Source organism: Oncorhynchus kisutch, linkage group LG24 (genome assembly GCF_002021735.2).
Source record: "Oncorhynchus kisutch isolate 150728-3 linkage group LG24, Okis_V2, whole genome shotgun sequence".
Classification (NCBI taxonomy): Eukaryota; Metazoa; Chordata; class Actinopteri; order Salmoniformes; family Salmonidae; genus Oncorhynchus; species Oncorhynchus kisutch.
In genome coordinates this window covers 23,831,766-23,850,550 of record NC_034197.2, presented here as the reverse complement: position 1 = coordinate 23,850,550, position 18,785 = coordinate 23,831,766, and the positions used below count along the sequence as shown (strand labels likewise).

General features: G+C 43.0%; 1 protein-coding gene across 1 annotated transcript in view; it reads left to right on the top strand.

The window, feature by feature from the left end:
* The window catches only part of LOC109869746 (voltage-dependent L-type calcium channel subunit alpha-1D), a 103,501-nt gene that overhangs the window by 61,948 nt on the left and 22,768 nt on the right, over positions 1-18,785 (top strand). The window contains exons 11-31 of the mRNA XM_031804042.1: positions 290-377; positions 512-538; positions 895-1,055; positions 1,353-1,578; positions 1,822-2,029; positions 2,248-2,368; positions 2,687-2,801; positions 2,908-2,965; positions 4,424-4,478; positions 4,573-4,717; positions 6,996-7,125; positions 7,420-7,479; positions 8,872-8,978; positions 9,117-9,204; positions 9,380-9,487; positions 9,625-9,677; positions 9,819-9,965; positions 10,140-10,341; positions 12,174-12,332; positions 16,462-16,572; positions 17,439-17,522. Of these exons, the coding sequence (XP_031659902.1) occupies positions 290-377; positions 512-538; positions 895-1,055; positions 1,353-1,578; positions 1,822-2,029; positions 2,248-2,368; positions 2,687-2,801; positions 2,908-2,965; positions 4,424-4,478; positions 4,573-4,717; positions 6,996-7,125; positions 7,420-7,479; positions 8,872-8,978; positions 9,117-9,204; positions 9,380-9,487; positions 9,625-9,677; positions 9,819-9,965; positions 10,140-10,341; positions 12,174-12,332; positions 16,462-16,572; positions 17,439-17,522 (2,453 nt within the window). The remainder of the gene's footprint in view (positions 1-289; positions 378-511; positions 539-894; positions 1,056-1,352; positions 1,579-1,821; positions 2,030-2,247; positions 2,369-2,686; positions 2,802-2,907; positions 2,966-4,423; positions 4,479-4,572; positions 4,718-6,995; positions 7,126-7,419; positions 7,480-8,871; positions 8,979-9,116; positions 9,205-9,379; positions 9,488-9,624; positions 9,678-9,818; positions 9,966-10,139; positions 10,342-12,173; positions 12,333-16,461; positions 16,573-17,438; positions 17,523-18,785) is intronic.

The window sequence follows — 18,785 nt, the reverse complement described above, 5'->3', positions numbered from 1 at the left end:
TCAATGCTGAATTGAATGTCATTGAGAAAACAGAAAGGTATCATAATGTATACCTCTGAATTTAAATGCAATCCAAGAAGTAATCATCTAGTTTTTCAAAAGTATCTGTAATCTGATTACAATATTTTTGCTGGTAACGTAACGGATTACAGTTATAGCCTTTTAAAAATCAGATTACATGTAATCAGTTACTCCCCAAACCTGATCATAAGGGTTCTTTAGGTTGGAAAGTCGGAGCCATAGTTCGACTGGATCTCACCTTACTTCCTGTGTTTGTGTGATGTCACAGCAAGCAAGCCCGCCAGCGAGACAGAGTCTGTGAACACTGACAACCCCAACGGAGAGGACGATAAGGCTAACTGCTGTGGACCACTCTGGTGAGTCTGTCTGTCTCTGTGTGTCTGTCAAGGTGCAAGGTTTCTTTCTACCTGAATAGACTTAAAAAGCTTCTGTAATACTAATATATAATACTAATACTAATAATTAACAATATGATTCTTCATTTCTTCAGTCAGAAAATTATCAAATCAAAGTACAGGTCAGTCCTCTGTCAGTACTATGTCATTAGTTGTTTTGCATGGCCCTGATGCACATTGTGGAAATTCATTGTCACTCGCTTGTGTTTTTCCCACACACACACTCTGTCCATCCTGATCAGTCACTGCACTCCTGCTGATGTCCTCTTCATCATCATCCACATCTTCATCATCCTCACCACGTCTGCATTTTGTTTAGTCTGTGACCCTGACATTGTTTGAGATCTTCTGTCTAACATGCATGATTTCATTCCAGTTCACAATTAACCCGTTCATTAAATCCTGTGATGATCAACCAGTATGTAACACAACTTCCTGATTCGAGTCAGATTGTGACATCATTTCCTCTCTCTTGAAGTCGGCGATGGCGTCGCTGGAACCGGTTCTGCCGCAGGAAGTGTCGTGTTGCCGTGAAGTCAGTGTCTTTCTATTGGCTGGTGATCATCCTGGTGTTTCTCAACACGCTCACCATCTCGTCAGAGCACTACAACCAGCCTGACTGGCTCACGGAAGTACAGGGTGGGTAGAGGGTCAAAATGTTATTTCCCAATCACATAGTTTTAGCATAATGTGTACTTTACAGTGTCCTTCTCAGAAACCCACAGGATACTTACTATGTTATCCTTGAATCTTACAATCTACAATGCCATTGTACTACAGTAGTGCCCTTGATAATCAGACAATACCTATGACTTACCCAGATACTGTATCTGCTGCATACAGTAACCCTTCCTACCAGATCCCCATAGCAGTGATCTTTATAACTGGAAAATGTTGGACTGTAATGTCTACATGCTGATGTCCGCTGCTCTCCAGATGTGGCCAACAAGGTTCTGCTGGCTCTGTTTACGTGTGAGATGCTGGTGAAGATGTATAGTCTGGGCCTGCAGGCCTACTTCGTGTCTCTGTTCAACCGCTTCGACTGCTTCGTGGTGTGTGGCGGCATCGTGGAGACCATCCTGGTGGAGCTGGCCATCATGTCTCCCCTGGGCATCTCTGTGTTCCGCTGTGTCCGTCTGCTACGCATCTTCAAGGTCACACGGTGAGACTGGGAGACTTCAGGAGAGGCTGGACATAGACTGGCGTGGTGGAGGTGTAATTTTGGCAAAATGTTTACCTCTGTGATACATTCACGTCACATCTCTTTCTTTGCTCACTGGTTTTGATGTATCATATACTGTTGGAAGAATGTTTATCAGTCTCTCGGTATGTGTGCTTGCATGCTTGCGTATGGGTTGTTTGTGCATTCATCTTGACCTTCTCTTTCTCTCTCTCTGCCCTGTAGCCACTGGGCATCTCTCAGTAACCTGGTGGCATCGCTGCTCAACTCCATGAAGTCCATCGCCTCCCTCCTGCTCCTGCTCTTCCTCTTCATCATCATCTTCTCTCTGTTGGGCATGCAGCTCTTCGGCGGCAAGTTCAACTTCGACGAGACGATAACTAAGAGGAGCACCTTCGACAACTTCCCCCAGGCACTACTCACAGTGTTTCAGGTAGGACGACTCTACCTGTTCCTGGCTTCTCTCACAATGATTATTGACATAATCAAAATGTGATGACGTTATAATGGCGTTGTAATAATGTTGTGATATGACGTTGTGATAACATTGTGATGACTTGTAATAATGTAATAGTAATATTGTAATAATGTCGTGATGGCGTTGTACCAAAGTTGGGATGACGTTGTGTTACACTGTGTTGTGTGACTCAGATCCTGACAGGCGAGGATTGGAATGCTGTGATGTATGACGGCATCATGGCGTACGGTGGACCCTTCTCCTCAGGCATGGTAGTCTGCATCTACTTCATCATCCTCTTTGTCTGTGGAAACTGTATCCTATTTTTAAAACATGTAGAACACATGGCTTCAGCTGCCCCTAGTCATATAGCATTTAGATCAGTATTATCCACTGGTTCAAGAGAGACGCAATAATTGCCGGCTTTTGTTCCACCCCAGCACTAACCCATTTGACTCAGCTAGTCATGAGTAGCTTTGATGAGTAGTTTCTTTGTTTGTTGAATCAAATATGTTAGTTCTGAGCTGGAACAATAGCCGGTACACATTGCTAGCCCACAGGATCAGGAGTGAAGAACAGTGCATTACACTCAATGTTGTATCTCCGTTGCCCTTAAGTCCAGTTTGCAATCAGACATCCTGCTGAACGTCTTCTTGGCCATCGCCGTTGACAACCTGGCAGATGCAGAGAGCCTGAACACAGCCCAAAAGGAGGAAGAGGAGGAGAAGGAGAGGAAGAAGAGTGCCAGGTAATGTCAGCACTGTCTTACTGAAAGAGAGGATGGTCTGTGTTTTTCTGTTGTTCCTCCTGACCCGTCGGGATGTTGTCTTGTGTTTGCGCTCTTCTTTTTCCAGAGATGATACTGATAAGATGGAGGAGCTGAAACCTGAGGACCAGGATGGGGATCTCAAGGTAATCGGAGTAGCTTTTAGATTGGGGTTTTAGAAAGTCAGAGAAGAGCAATCCATAACCACACAGAGGCTAAAGGAGTTTTTATTTACCAACTCTATTTTATTAATGTACCAATCGGGCTGAGATTGTTGAGTGTAGGTCTTTCAGAGCATGCAGTTGCATGGTTTGCTAACTATCTGTCTGATAGAACTCAGTGCTCTCAATTTGATGGGCTTATGTCTGTTAAATTGTCTGTCTTTAATGGCGTGCCCCAAGGCTCTGTACTTGGTCCTCTCTTATTCACTATTTATATAAATATAGACAAAAATGTCCAAAATGCACAACTTCATTTTTATGCTGATGATACTGTTATTTACTGTTGTGCCTCGTCTCTTACAAAAGCTTTCCAGAACATGCAAACTGCTTTTTATACTGTTCAACATACCTTGTGTCAATTGAAGCTTATCCTCAATACTGACAAACTAAACTAATAGTGTTTTCTAAAGCAAGAAATAGACCTCTGAACCTTTCACCTATTACTACCTGTCAGGGCAAGGAGATTGAGGCTGTAACCTCATATAAATATCTTGGAAATTTAATTGATGATGGCCTCTCTTTTAAATTGCATATTCAACAACTTACAATAAAATTGAAGCTGAAATTGGGATTTTATTTTAGGAATAAGGCCTGTTTTTCTTTTGAAGCCAGAAGGTGGCTAGTATCAGCTACATTTATTCCCTTACTATAGACTGGAGATATTTTATATATGAATGCTTCCGCTCAGTGTTTGAGATCAATTGACGCCCTTTACCATGGCACTTTGAGATTTATTTTAAACTACAAAACCCTTACGCACCACTGCACTTTGTGTACCAGGGTTGGCTGGCCTTCTCTAGGCTCAGTCACTGGTATACTTTTATTTACAAAGCCATTTTGGGTTTACTACCTTTTTATTTGGGCATTTTTATTGTTCAGAAATGTGGTGGATACTCTCTTCGTTCGCAGGACTTTATCCTGCTAACTGTTCCAAATGTCCGAACTGAATTTGGTAAAAGGGCTTTTATGTACTCTGCACCATCGTCTTGGAACGCCTTACAAAATACTTTTAAACTGGAAGAACTTGTCCCGATTGGTATTTTTAAATCACTGCTGCATGATCTTGAGACTGATTCCCTGACCTGTCAATGTTTTTAATTAGCTGTTTATGATTTTGTTATACTGTTGTGAATTCTATGGTTTTTACCAGATTACTTGTAGTTTTTCATGTTGTTTGTCTGTAATGTTTGTAATGACTTGGTGCTGCCTATCTTGGCCAGGACGCTCTTGAAAAAGAGATTTTAAATCTCAATGAGCCCTTCCTGGTTAAATAAAGGTTAAATAAAACAATAAAATAAAATGATACAGTGAGTTAAAACCATATGGCATTCATAACAGTACAGATACACTGCTGATATGTTATTTGTGTCTTGATGAATGTAGGTTCCACTGGAGGAGGAAGAGGAGAAGGAGCCGTATCCCACTCCAGACACTCCAGGTAACCTAATCTGTTCTGAGATCAGTGTCCTAGCTTTGTTGCCATAGCTTCCATGGCCTGGAACTGCCTTATCTTTGATCCTGGTTTTCCCCAGTTGGTGATGATGACAATGATGATGATAATCTGCCAGAGGTTCCGGTTGGGCCACGCCCTCAAAGGCTGTCAGACCTCAGCATCAAGGAGAAGACTCCGCCCATCCCTGAGGGCAGTGCTTTCTTCATCTTCAGCCACACTAACCCGTAAGTATAGTGGCTTGCGAAAGTATTCACCCTTTCTTGGCATTTTTCCTATTTTGTTGCCTTACAACCTGGAATTAAAATGTATTTTGGGGGTGTTTGTATCATTTGATTTACACAACATGCCTACCACTTTGAAGATGGAAAGTATTTTTTATGGTGAAACAAACAAGAAATGCAACAAAAAAACTGAAAACTTGAGCGTGCATAACTATTCACCCCCCCAAAGTCAGTACTTTGTAGAGCCACCTTTTGCAGTAATTAAAGGTACAAGTATCTTGGGGTATGTCTCTATAACCTTGGCACATCTGTCCACTGGGATTTTTGCCTATTCGTCAAGGCAAAACTGCCACAGCTCCTTCAAGTTGGAGGGGTTCGCTGGTGTACAGCAATCTTTAAGTCATACTACAGATTCTCAATTGGATTGAGGTCTTGCCTTTGACTAGGCCTTTCCAATACATTTAAATGTTTCCCCTTAAACCACTCGAGTGTTGCTTTGGCAGTATGCTTAGAGTATGCTCATTGAACATCCATCCCAGTCTCAAATCTCTGGAAGACTGAAACAGCTTTCCCTCAAGAATTTCCCTGTATTTAGCGGCATCCATCTTTCCTTCAATTCTGACCAGTTTCCCAGTCCCTGCTGATAAAAACATCCCCACAGCATGATGCTGCCACCACCATGCTTCACTGTGAGGATAGGGTTCTCGGGGTGATGAGAGGTGTTGGGTTGGCGCCTGAAGGTACCACTTTCATCTGTACAAACAATACTACACAAGTATAAACACCATGGGCCCACGCAGCCGTCATACCGCTCAGGAAGGAGACGTGTTCTGTCTCCTAGAGATGAACGTACTTTGGTGCGAAAAGTGCAAAACAATCGCAGAACAACAGCAAAGGACCTTGTGAAGATGCTGGAGGAAACAAGTACAAAGGTATCTACATCCTCAGTAAAACAAGTTATATATCGACATTACCTGAAAGGCCGCTCAGCAAGGAAGAAGCCGCTGCTCCAAAATCGCCATAAAAAAGCCAGACTACGGTTTGCAACTGCACATGGGGATATAGATCATACTTTTTGGAGAAATGTCCTCTGGTCTGATGAAACAAAAATAGAACTGTTTGGCCATAATGACCATCGTTATGCTTGGAGGAAAAAGGGGGAGGCTTGCAAGCCAAAGTTCACCATCCCAACCGTGAAGCACAGGGTGGCAACATCATGTTGTGGGGGTGCTTTGCTGCGGGAGGGAGTTGTGCGCTTCACAAAATAGATGGCATCATAAGAAGGAATATTATGTGGATATATGGCAACATCTCAAGACATCAGTCAGGAAGTTAAAGCTTGGTCGCAAATGGGTCTTCCAAATGGACAATGAAACCAAGCATACCTCCAAAGTTTTGGCAAAATGGCTTAAGGACAACAAAGTCAAGGTATTGGAGTGGCCATCACAAAGCCCTGACCTCAATCCTATAGAAAATTTGTGGGCAGATCTGAAAAAGCGTGTGCGAGCAAGGAGGTCTACAAAACTGACTCAGTTACACCAGCTCTCAGAAGGAATGGGCCAAAATTCACCTTACTTATTGTGGGAAGCTTGTGGAAGGCTAAACAAAACATTTGACCCAAGTTAAACACAATTTAAAGGCAATGCTACCAAATACAAATTGAGTGTATGTACACTTCTGACCTACTGGGAATGTGCTGAAAGAAATAAAAGCTGAAATAAATCATTCTCTCTACTATTATTCTGACATTTCACATTCTTAAAATAAACTGGTGATCCTAACTGACCTAAGACTTGGAATTTTTACTCAGATTAAATGTCAGGAAAATTGAAAAACTGAGTTTAAATGTATTTGGTTAAGGTGTATGTAGACTTCCGACTTCAACTGTATACTGAGATCATGTGACAGATCATGTGACTCTTAGAATGCACACAGGTTGACTTTATTTAAGTAATTATGTGACATCTGAAGGTAATTGGTTGCAGCAGATCTTATTTAGGGGCGTCATCCCACTTTTCAATTCTACATTTTTTGAAACAAGTTATTTTTTTCATTTCACTTCACCAATTTGGACTATTTTCTGTCTGTCCATTACATGAAATCCAAATAAAAATCATTTTAAATTACAGGTTGTAATGCAACAAAATAGGAGAACCGCCAAGGGGGGGGGGGTGAATACTTTTGCAAGTCACTGTAGGTCTCAGTACTAAACATATGTTATAATGCACGCACACCCACGCACTCAAAAACAATGTGTGATTTCATGTATTTTTTTCCTCAGGGTCCGGGTGGCCTGCCACAAGCTGATCAACCACCACATCTTCACCAACCTCATCCTGGTCTTCATCATGCTGAGCTCTGTGTCTCTGGCTGCTGAGGACCCCATACGGAACTTCTCTGCACGCAACATCGTATGTTTACTGCAGCAGACGTTTCTCTTACAGAAAAATAACATTTGATAGCATCAAGATAACCTTTACTTCCATGAAAGTAATTTGACTGTAATTTTACAGTAATGACACTGTCAAGATAATGTCTAATAGTGGTATGAAATATCTGTGTTAAAAAGAACTAAAAACCTCAAACCTATACTTCATTGCAGTAGTAATCAATTTAGGACTGTTGATGCTTTCTGAAGTTGTTGATATCATGTCAATGTGTTGATGCCTTGAACTCCTGTTAAACTTTCACATTGCTTTTTGCAGATACTTGGTTATTTTGACTATGCTTTCACGGCAATCTTTACTGTTGAGATCCTATTGAAGGTAAATGCTCTCCCCCTGTGTGTGTGTTCTGTGCTCTAGTGCTTGTGTAGTAACGCTCAGACCTTCTCGTTGCTTTCCAGATCCTAGGCTATGCAGATTATGTCTTCACTAGTATATTTACCTTTGAGATCCTGTTGAAGGTAACCAGGTTTCTATGACAACCATAGTCTTGCTACACTCCCCCGTCTACTATATGTCGCCTGTTTTTAAATGGCGCCTGTCTTTTTCTGCTTGTCTGTCAGCAACCATCACGGCACCTCTTTTAACCACAAACCAGTTTGGAGCCAAAAGAGGGGGAAATATGTATTTTTGTATGTTTTTGAGTGTAGCATGGATCACTCCAGTAGCATGAATCACTGCCTTGTTATTGTGTCCAGTTTTAACTGCACCCTGTAAAAATGAGGGTTCATTGTAGGTCACCTCTTTGTGAACCTTACCCTGGTCTGTTTGTACTTTAGCCAACAACTCCTTTGTCATTGTCAGTTTGGCTTATGCTAAAGCAACCAGGTTTGGAGATCCTTGACATGCTTCCCAGACCCAATTCTCTTCTGCTGTTCAGCTCCCACCTGTGTGATCGCTTAATGTGAAGGCTCACATCTGCATCAATTTCTATCGGTCATACGCTTGTTTTGGTATGATTGTTTTGAGTACATCCACAGAGTATGCATGAAACCATGACACACATGAATGACTCTGAAGCAATTAGACTCTTTTGAATGCAACCTCCCCCCTCTCTGGTTTGGGAGGCTTTCATACACTTCTGTACCGCTCTACTGATGCAAGTCCCATGTTTTGTGTTAAATATGCAAATGACAGAACCAATAGATTACCTGTAGATTCAAGGAACATGTGTTGAGCTTTGTTCTAATCTATAAAGGAAATGAATAGCATATCTCTGAAATAATGTTTTCTTTTTTGTTGTGTTTGTTGGTTGCTGTTAAAACCAGTTTGTGTTCTATTGAAATACCCTTCATGTCTTATTGAGCAGAATGTGTAGGAGTCTGAGTAAGATTAGAAGGAACTAGATCTGTATCAGTGTGTGTAGGTGTGTTTGTCTGCACACTCTGAGAAAGAGCGTGTGTCAACAGATGTAGAATCTTAGCTTGATCATCCTGTTGCAGGAGAACTTTCCTGAAATGCAGGACATTTAAAACGTGTTGTGTATTGGAGGTTTAAAATGAATCAAACCCCACAAAAATGTCCATTAATTAGAATCCACATAATAATTCACATTTCCTGTTATTATTTTCCTGCTGTAGCAAACTGGCTCAAATGAAGATCCTACATGTCTAGCTCATCTACAGTTGTAGCTGAACCTGTTGTGTGTCTGGTATGAGATGGTCCTAGTGTATAGGTCAGTATACCTGATGCCGGCCTCCCTGTGCTCTCTAGATGACAGCTTTTGGGGCTTTCCTCCATAAAGGAGCCTTCTGCAGGAACTACTTCAACCTGCTGGACCTACTGGTGGTTGGAGTCTCTCTGGTGTCCTTTGGCATTCAGTACGTAAAAATGAATCAATTGGTCGATTGGTGAATCAATTGGTCGATCAATCGATTGATCGATCCATCAAGCAAGAAATAAATCAATCATTCAATCAGTCAGCGATGTGGCCATAACTGTCTGTGTTTGGTGTTCAGGTCATCTGCCATCTCTGTGGTGAAGATCTTGCGTGTGTTGAGGGTGTTGCGGCCCCTGAGGGCCATCAACAGAGCCAAGGGCCTCAAGGTGAGACGGGGGGCCAGTGGGCCACAGTGTAACAACAACACACACCCTCAAGATAACTGACTACTGAAGTCGCCTGTTTGTAAATCATCAGGCTAAGGGTACAGGGTCCAATAGGGTCATTCATCCCTGACCTTTTCTCTCTTGTCTCCTCTGTTTTTGACCCTTGACCCTGCAGCATGTGGTCCAGTGTGTATTTGTGGCCATCAGGACCATTGGCAACATCATGATCGTCACCACGCTGCTACAGTTCATGTTCGCCTGCATAGGAGTGCAGCTATTCAAGGTGCCTACCGCCACTACAGTGTTAACACTCATAAAGTAGGGTCTGTAGTCTATGCATGATGCAGTAGTTATATGTGTGGTTATGTGTGTGTAATATGTGTGACAGATGGGCAGCTGTTAAACGTTCTGTTCTCTCAGGGCAAGTTCTATCGCTGCACAGACGAGGCCAAGTCCAGCCCAGAGGAATGCAAGTGAGTTGGATTGCTCTTTGTTCAAACATAAGGACTGGAGTTCTGAGACCCAGATATGTGTCTGTGTCTGTTTGGAAATACCGATGATTATGTAGATACATGGATTTAGATGTATAACTCCCCTCTCGCTCTCTCTTGTAGAGGCACATACATCCTGTATAAGGATGGAGATACAGCGTTGCCTGCAGTTAGGGAGAGGATCTGGTACAACAGTGACTTCAACTTTGACAACGTCCTCATGGCCATGATGGCTCTGTTCACCGTCTCTACATTTGAAGGCTGGCCTGCGTAAGAGCCTCTCACAGATGCACGCATGCGCACACACACACTCATGCACGTGCACACACACACACAGCAAATGCACATGTGAATATGCACACTTCCACGTATGCACATTCCAGACAGACATACATTTTGACGAACCATCTCACTAATTAGTGTGCGTTTGTTTCTGTGTCTCAGTCTGCTGTACAAGGCCATCGACTCCAACCGAGAGAATATGGGTCCCATCTACAACTACCGCGTGGAGATCTCCATCTTCTTCATCATCTACATCATCATCATCGCCTTCTTCATGATGAACATCTTTGTCGGTTTCGTCATCGTCACCTTCCAGGAGCAGGGAGAGAAAGAGTACAAGAACTGTGAGCTGGACAAGAACCAGGTAACAACCTAGTTAGTGTTAGTGTGTGTGTGTGTGTGTGTGTGTGTGTGTGTGTGTGTGTGTGTGTGTGTGTGTGTGTGTGTGTGTGTGTGTGTGTGTGTGTGTGTGTGTGTGTGTGTGTGTGTGTGTGTGTGTGTGTGTGTGTGTGTGTGTGTGAATGTTTGTATGTGTGTGTGTGTGTGTGTGAACCTAAATATGTACAGTACTGTGCAAATGTTTTATGCAGGTGTGAAAAAAATGCTTTAAGTAAGAATGCTTTCAAAAATAGACATGTTAATAGATTATATTTATAAATTAAATAAATGCAAAGTGAGTGAACTGAAGAAAACTCAATATTTGCCTTCAAAACAGCATCAATTCTTCCAGGTAAACTTGTACAAAGTCAGGGATTTTGCAGACATATAGTCAGGTGTATGATTAAACAATTATACCAAACAGGTGCTCATGATCATCAATTCAATATCTAGGTTGAAACACAATCATTAACTCTGCCGTAGGAACAAGGCCAAGCGACTCAACTATGCACGAAAACACAGGAACTGGGGTGCAGAAAAATGGCAGCAGGTGCTCTGGACTGAAATATTTGTCTGTAGCAGAAGGCAGTTTGTTCTCCGTAGGGCTGGAGAGCGGAACACAAATGAGTGTCTGCAGGCAACAGTGGAGCATGGTGGAGGTTCAACAGTGAAGCATGGTGGAGGTTCAACAGTGGAGCATTGTGGAGGTTTCTTGCATGTTTGGGGCTACATTTCTGCAAATGGAGTTGGTGATTTGGACGGAATTAATGGTATCGTCAATGCTGAGAAGTACAGACAGATACTTATCCATCATGCAATACCATCAGGGAGGCATCTGATTGGCCCCAAATCTATTCTGCAGCATGACAACAACCCCAAACATACAGCGAAAGTCATTAAGAACTATCCTTTTTTTTACTCCCTTTTCTCCCCAATTTCGTGGTATCCAATTGTTAGTAGTTACTATTTTGTCTCATCACTACAACTCCCGTACAGGCTTGGGAGAGACGAAGGACGAAAGCCATGCGTCCTCCGATACACAACCCAACCAAGCCACACTGCTTCTTTAACACAGCACGCATCCAACCCGGAAGCCAGCCGCACCAATGTGTCGGAGGAAACACCGTGCACCTGGCTACCTTGGTTAGCGTGCACTGCGCCCGGCCCGCCACAGGAGTCGCTAGAGCGCTATGAGACAAGGATATCCCAACCGGCCAAACCCTCCTTAACCCTGACGATGCTAGGCCATTGTGCGTCACCCCATGGACCTCCCGGTCGCGACAGAGCCTGGGCGCGAACCCAGAGTCTCTGGTGGCACAGCTACACAGGCCCCCATTAAGAACTATCTTCAGTATAAAGAAGAACAAGGAGTCCCGGAAGTGATGGTTCGGCCCCCACAGACCCCTGATCTCAACATCATCGAGTCTGTCTGGGATTACATGAAGAGAGAGAAGCACGTGAGGCTGCCTAAATCCACAGAAGAACTGTGGTTAGTTCTCCAAGATGTTTGGACCAACCTACCTGCCGAGTTCCTTCAAAAACTGTGTGCAAATGTACCTAGAAGTGTACCTAGAAGAATTGATGCTGTTTTGAAGGCAAAGGGTGGCCACACCAAATATTGATTTGATGTAGATTTTTCTTCGTTTCACTCACTTTGCATTTAGTTAATTGATAAATAAACTATTAACATGTCTATTTTTGAAAGCATTCTTACTTTACAGCATTTTTTCACACCTGCATAAAACTTTTTCACAGCACTGTATGTGTGTGTATTTCTGTGTATTACTGTGTGTTTTATCTCCCCTCTCCTCTCTCTAGCGTCAGTGTGTGGAGTATGCTCTGAAGGCTCGTCCACTGAGAAGGTACATCCCTAAGAACCCCTACCAGTATAAGTTCTGGTATGTGGTCAACTCCACGGGCTTTGAGTATGTCATGTTCGTCCTCATCATCCTCAACACACTGTGTCTGGCCATCCAGGTGAGTCCCTTTCCTGCCATACATGTATAGTCCAATCTCTGTCTCTCTCTATGTCTCTATATCCTGGTCTATCTCTGTCTCTATGTCTCTATCTCTGTCTCTCTCTATGTCTCTATATCCAGGTCTATCTCTGTCTCTATGTCTCTATCTCTGTCTCTCTCTGTGTCTCTATATCCTGGTCTATCTCTGTCTCTATGTCTCTATCTCTGTCTCTCTCTGTGTCTCTATATCCTGGTCTATCTCTGTCTCTATGTCTCTATATCCTGGTCTATCTCTCTCTCTATGTCTCTATCTCTGTCTCTCTCTATGTCTCTATATCCTGGTCTATCTCTGTCTCTATGTCTCTATCTCTGTCTCTCTCTGTGTCTCTATATCCTGGTCTATCTCTGTCTCTATGTCTTTATCTCTGTCTCTCTCTATGTCTCTGTCTCTATGTCTCTATCTCTGTCTCTCTCTGTGTCTCTATATCCTGGTCTATCTCTGTCTCTATGTCTCTATCTCTGTCTCTCTCTGTGTCTCTATATCCTGGTCTATCTCTGTCTCTATGTCTCTATCTCTGTCTCTCTCTATGTCTCTATATCCTGGTCTATCTCTGTCTCTATGTCTCTATCTCTGTCTCTCTCTGTGTCTCTATATCCTGGTCTATCTCTGTCTCTATGTCTCTATCTCTGTCTCTCTCTGTGTCTCTATATCCTGGTCTATCTCTGTCTCTATGTCTTTATCTCTGTCTCTCTCTATGTCTCTGTCTCTGTGTCTCTATATACTGGTCTATCTCTGTCTCTCTCTATGTCTCTATATCCTGGTCTATCTCTGTCTCTATGTCTCTATCTCTGTCTCTCTCTATGTCTCTGTATCCGGGTCTATCTCTGTCTCTCTCTGTGTCTCTATATCCTGGTCTATCTCTGTCTCTATGTCTCTATCTCTGTCTCTCTCTATGTCTCTGTATCCTGGTCTATCTCTGTCTCTCTCTATGTCTCTATATCCTGGTCTATCTCTGTCTCTATGTCTCTATATCCTGGTCTATCTCTGTCTCTATGTCTCTGTATCCTGGTCTATCTCTGTCTCTATGTCTCTATCTCTGTCTCTCTCTATGTCTCTATATCCAGGTCTATCTCTGTCTCTATGTCTCTGTATCCTGGTCTATCTCTGTCTCTCTCTGTGTCTCTATATCCGGGTCCGTCTATCTCTGTCTCTATTTCCGGGTCTATCTCTGTCTCTATGTCTCTATATCTGGGTCTATCTCTGTCTCTCTCTGTGTCTCTATATCGGGGTCTATCTCTGTCTCTATGTCTCTATATCTGGGTCTATCTCTGTCTCTATATCCGGGTCTATCTCTGTCTCTCTCTGTGTCTCTATATCCGGATCTATCTCTGTCTCTATGTCTCTATATCTGGGTCTATCTCTGTGTCTCTATATCTGGGTCTATCTCTGTCTCTATGTCTCTATATCTGGGTCTATCTCTGTCTCTATATCCGGGTCTATCTCTGTCTCTCTCTGTGTCTCTATATCCGGATCTATCTCTGTCTCTATGTCTCTATATCTGGGTCTATCTCTGTGTGTCTATGTCTGGGTCTATCTCTGTCTCTATGTCTCTATATCCGGGTCTATCTCTGTCTCTGTATCCGGTTCTATCTCTGTCTCTATATCCGGGTCTATCTCTGTCTCTCTCTATGTCTCTGTATCCAGGTCTATCTCTGTCTCTATATCCTGGTCTATCTCTGTCTCTCTCTATGTCTCTGTCTCTGTCTCTATATCCGGGTCTATCTCTGTCTCTCTCTATGTCTCTGTCTCTGTCTCTATATCCGGGTCTATCTCTGTCTCTCTCTATGTCTCTGTCTCTGTCTCTATATCCGGGTCTATCTCTGTCTCTCTCTATGTCTCTATATCCTGGTCTATCTCTGTCTCTCTCTGTGTCTCTATATCTGGGTCTATCTATGTCTCTATGTCTCGATATCCTGGTCTATCTCTGTCTCTCTCTGTGTCTCTATATCCGGGTCTATCTCTGTCTCTATGTCTCTATATCCTGGTCTATCTCTGTCCCTCTCTATGTCTCTATATCCGGGTCTATCTCTGTCTCTGTGTCTCTATATCCGGGTCTATCTCTGTCTCTATGTCTCTATATCCTGGTCTATCTCTGTCTCTCTCTATGTCTCTATATCCTGGTCTATCTCTGTCTCTCTCTATGTCTCTATATCCTGGTCTATCTCTGTCTCTCTCTATGTCTCTATATCCTGGTCTATCTCTGTCTCTCTCTATGTCTCTATATCCTGGTCTATCTCTGTCTCTCTCTATGTCTCTATATCCTGGTCTATCTCTGTCTCTCTCTATGTCTCTATATCCTGGTCTATCTCTGTCTCTCTCTATGTCTCTATATCCTGGTCTATCTCTGTCTCTTTTTATGTCTCTATATCCTGGTCTATCTCTGTCTCTCTCTATGTCTCTATATCCTGGTCTATCTTTGTCTCTCTCTATGTCTCTATATCCGGGTCTATCTCTTTCTCTCTCTCTCTATATCCTGGTCTATCTCTGTCTCTCTCTATGTCTCTATATCCTGGTCTATCTCTGTCTCTCTCTATGTCTCTATATCCTGGTCTATCTCTGTCTCTCTCTATGTCTCTGTATCCTGGTCTATCTCTGTCTCTCTCTCTATGTCTCTATATCCGGATCTATCTCTGTCTCTATGTCTCTATATCTGGGTCTATCTCTGTGTGTCTATGTCTGGATCTATCTCTGTCTCTATGTCTCTATATCCGGGTCTATCTCTGTCTCTGTATCCGGGTCTATCTCTGTCTCTATATCCTGGTCTATCTCTGTCTCTCTCTATGTCTCTGTATCCAGGTCTATCTCTGTCTCTATATCCTGGTCTATCTCTGTCTCTCTCTATGTCTCTGTCTCTGTCTCTATATCCGGGTCTATCTCTGTCTCTCTCTATGTCTCTGTCTCTGTCTCTATATCCGGGTCTATCTCTGTCTCTCTCTATGTCTCTGTATCCTGGTCTCTCTCTGTCTCTCTCTGTGTCTCTATGTCCTGGTCTATCTCTGTCTCTCTCTGTGTCTCTATATCCTGGTCTATCTCTGTCTCTCTCTATGTCTCTATATCCTGGTCTATCTCTGTCTCTCTCTATGTCTCTATATCCTGGTCTATCTCTGTCTCTCTCTATGTCTCCATATCCTGGTCTATCTCTGTCTCTCTCTATGTCTCTATATCCTGGTCTATCTCTGTCTCTCTCTATGTCTCTATATCCTGGTCTATCTCTGTCTCTCTCTATGTCTCTATATCCTGGTCTATCTCTGTCTCTCTCTATGTCTCTATATCCTGGTCTATCTCTGTCTCTCTCTATGTCTCTATATCCTGGTCTATCTCTGTCTCTCTCTATGTCTCTATATCCTGGTCTATCTCTGTCTCTCTCCATGTCTCTATATCCTGGTCTATCTCTGTCTCTCTCTATGTCTCTGTATCCTGGTCTCTCTCTGTCTCTCTCTATGTCTCTATATCTGGGTCTATCTCTGTCTCTCTCTATGTCTCTTTATCCGGGTCTATCTCTGTCTCTCTCTATGTCTCTATATCTGGGTCTATCTCTGTCTCTATGTCTCTATATCCGGGTCTATCTCTGTCTCTATATCCTGGTCTATCTCTGTCTCTCTCTATGTCTCTATATCCGGGTCTATCTCTTTCTCTCTCTCTCTATATCCTGGTCTATCTCTGTCTCTCTCTATGTCTCTATATCCGGGTCTATCTCTTTCTCTCTCTCTCTATATCCTGGTCTATCTCTGTCTCTCTCTATGTCTCTATATCCGGGTCTATCTCTGTCTCTCTCTATGTCTCTGTATCCGGGTCTATCTCTGTCTCTCTCTGTGTCTCTATATCCGAGTCTATCTCTGTCTCTCTTTGTGTCTCTATATCTGAGTCTATCTCTGTCTCTCTTTGTGTCTCTATATCTGAGTCTATCTCTCTGTCCCACTATGCCTTTCTGTCTCTCTGCTCTGCATTTCATAAACTGTATATTTATTTTTCTGCTCATCCTTCTTTCTGTTCTTCTTATGCCCCTTATCTTCCCCCTTTCTCTTTCTCCGACCCTCTCTCTCCCTCTTCTCTCTCCATCTCTCTCCCACTCTCTCCATTTCCTCAGCACTATGGCCAGTCTCACCTGTTCAACTATGCCATGGACATCCTCAACATGGTCTTCACTGGCGTATTCACTGTGGAGATGATCTTTAAACTCATCGCCTTCAAACCCAGGGTGAGTCAGTCTGTTTGCCTGTCTCTCAAATCGCACCATAGACCAGTTATCTCACCCCCTCACTCCACTCCCTCTACCAAGTATCTTCCCCTGCAATATTACCTTAACACTCCCTCCTCACCCTTTCCCTCCCTACTTCCCCTACTTCTTACTCTCCACCCCCCCCCCCCCCCCACCCCACCCACACACCCATGCTGGGCTCCGTACCGGGCCTGTAGGGGTATTTTGGGGATGCCTGGAACGTCTTCGATGCCCTGGTGGTGATCGGCAGCGTAGTAGACATCATTCTCACTCAGGTAGAGTATTATAGTAGACTTGCCCTCATCCCTGCCTCCTCTCTTCCTCCCTTCCTTCCTTATTTACTTCCCTCATCTTTTTCTACTCACTCAAACCCCTCTCTGGTCCTAAAGCCAGTCTGTTGGCTCCTTGTCCTACTGTGGGACCTCTGTCAGGGCTGGCCACCATAGGTATGATGTATTACCTGTGCAGGACTGGTATTGGGTCTAGGTCTATGGTGGCGAGTTACTCAGCACTGTGTAGGCACTGTATCAGTGAGAGACTTATAACACATTATACAGTAGAGGGTTGTAGAGGGTTCATAACAGATCATAGTCAGAACTTCACTGTTTCATATGTAAAGTTGGGCTACTTAGAGGCATGTATACATGTTGTATTCTCCCAGACACAGTGCCACTCAGAATCTTTTTTCTATTTCCTGCTGTATATTTTCATGTTTTTTGTCTGTATTTTCACATCTCTCTCTATCCTTCTCTTTCTCTTTTTCTGCCTCTGTTCTCTCTCTGTTCTCTCTCTGTTCTCTCTCTGTTCTCTCCCGTCTCTTTGTGTCCTTGGAGTGGCGCTTACAGCACTATTTCGCCGATGCATGGAACACATTTGATGCCTTAATTGTTGTTGGTAGCGTCGTTGACATTGCAATCACAGAGATCAATGTAAGTAGCCATCTTCATGCTCCTTGTTCATGTAGCACAATCAGAGGGAATGCATTACAATAACATCAGGGTTACGTTCAAGATCCCAACATGTTTTCATGTCCCAAACATGTTCATTAACTATGCTAGCTAGAGCAATAGCTTTCCGAGGAGCTATCTAGCTGTTAAGTAGCGTCCACTGTGTTGGAGTCATGTTGTAATCCTGAATGCAACCCGGTGAGCCTTGGAGATCAAATGGCATGTGACATCTATAGAAATATGATGACAACTGAGTCAGATCTTTACCAGATTTGTACGATTTTCTAACGATAGGGCAGTTTCAAAACACTATTGCAAGGCCTTCCTCCAATATGTTCTCTAGATTAGGGAGCCCATGCTTGGTGCTGTTCTGTGACTTTGTGCCATCATGACGTTTGTGTGCCTCTGTTTTTTCCCTTTTATGGAATGACAAATGTAAGCACACATTTGGACGTACACACATACACATGCAGAGATTGTCTCACTACGTGGTATATTTCAAATTTTACTACATGAAACAATATACGTAGTTATTTGATATGAATGAAACCAAGTTTGTCTTTCTGGGATCTCCTTATTTTCTGGTGCTGATCAAAGTTGTACTGCATTATGTTGATTTCTTTTCTTTCTTCACATGTTTGATGTACTGAATGTACTGCTGTATGTGGTAATCAGTACTAAGCTACTGATGTCGTGCTTTGCATAAAAGGCAGATGATGGCATGTCTTCAGTGTCAATATGGTTGCTTATGTAACATGTCTGTTATGGTTGTTCTCTGATTCCTTTTGTTGAAGACGTTTCTATAATCCTGTGGATGGTTGATTGATTCAACAATAAAGAAATGTAATGACGTTCTGGACTAGTTGTTAGATAAGTAATTATGTCAATGACTAATTGCTGACTTCAATGATATGAGGGACGAAGAAGTGAAGTTGTTAGTGGTTAACCCAGACCTTTGGTTTCAAGGCCATCCCAGTGGTGAAGGTGATTGTGGACCCAGGGGTAAGAAGCCCCTTCCAGTACCCCACTCTTCCTCATCGTCATCGTCATCTCCGCACAGAGCTGTTTATGTTGTCAGTCGTCACGTTTGTTCGCATGAAATATCCTGTTCTGAAACCATATACTGTGTTGAGGTTTTGTCTTGCCTGTTTTGTGGGCTGGTTCCAAGGACAAGATCAGTTCTGGTTTGGGATCTTGCGCGTGTTGAGCATCATCTCATTATCAGTCTTTTTTGTGTTGTTTTGT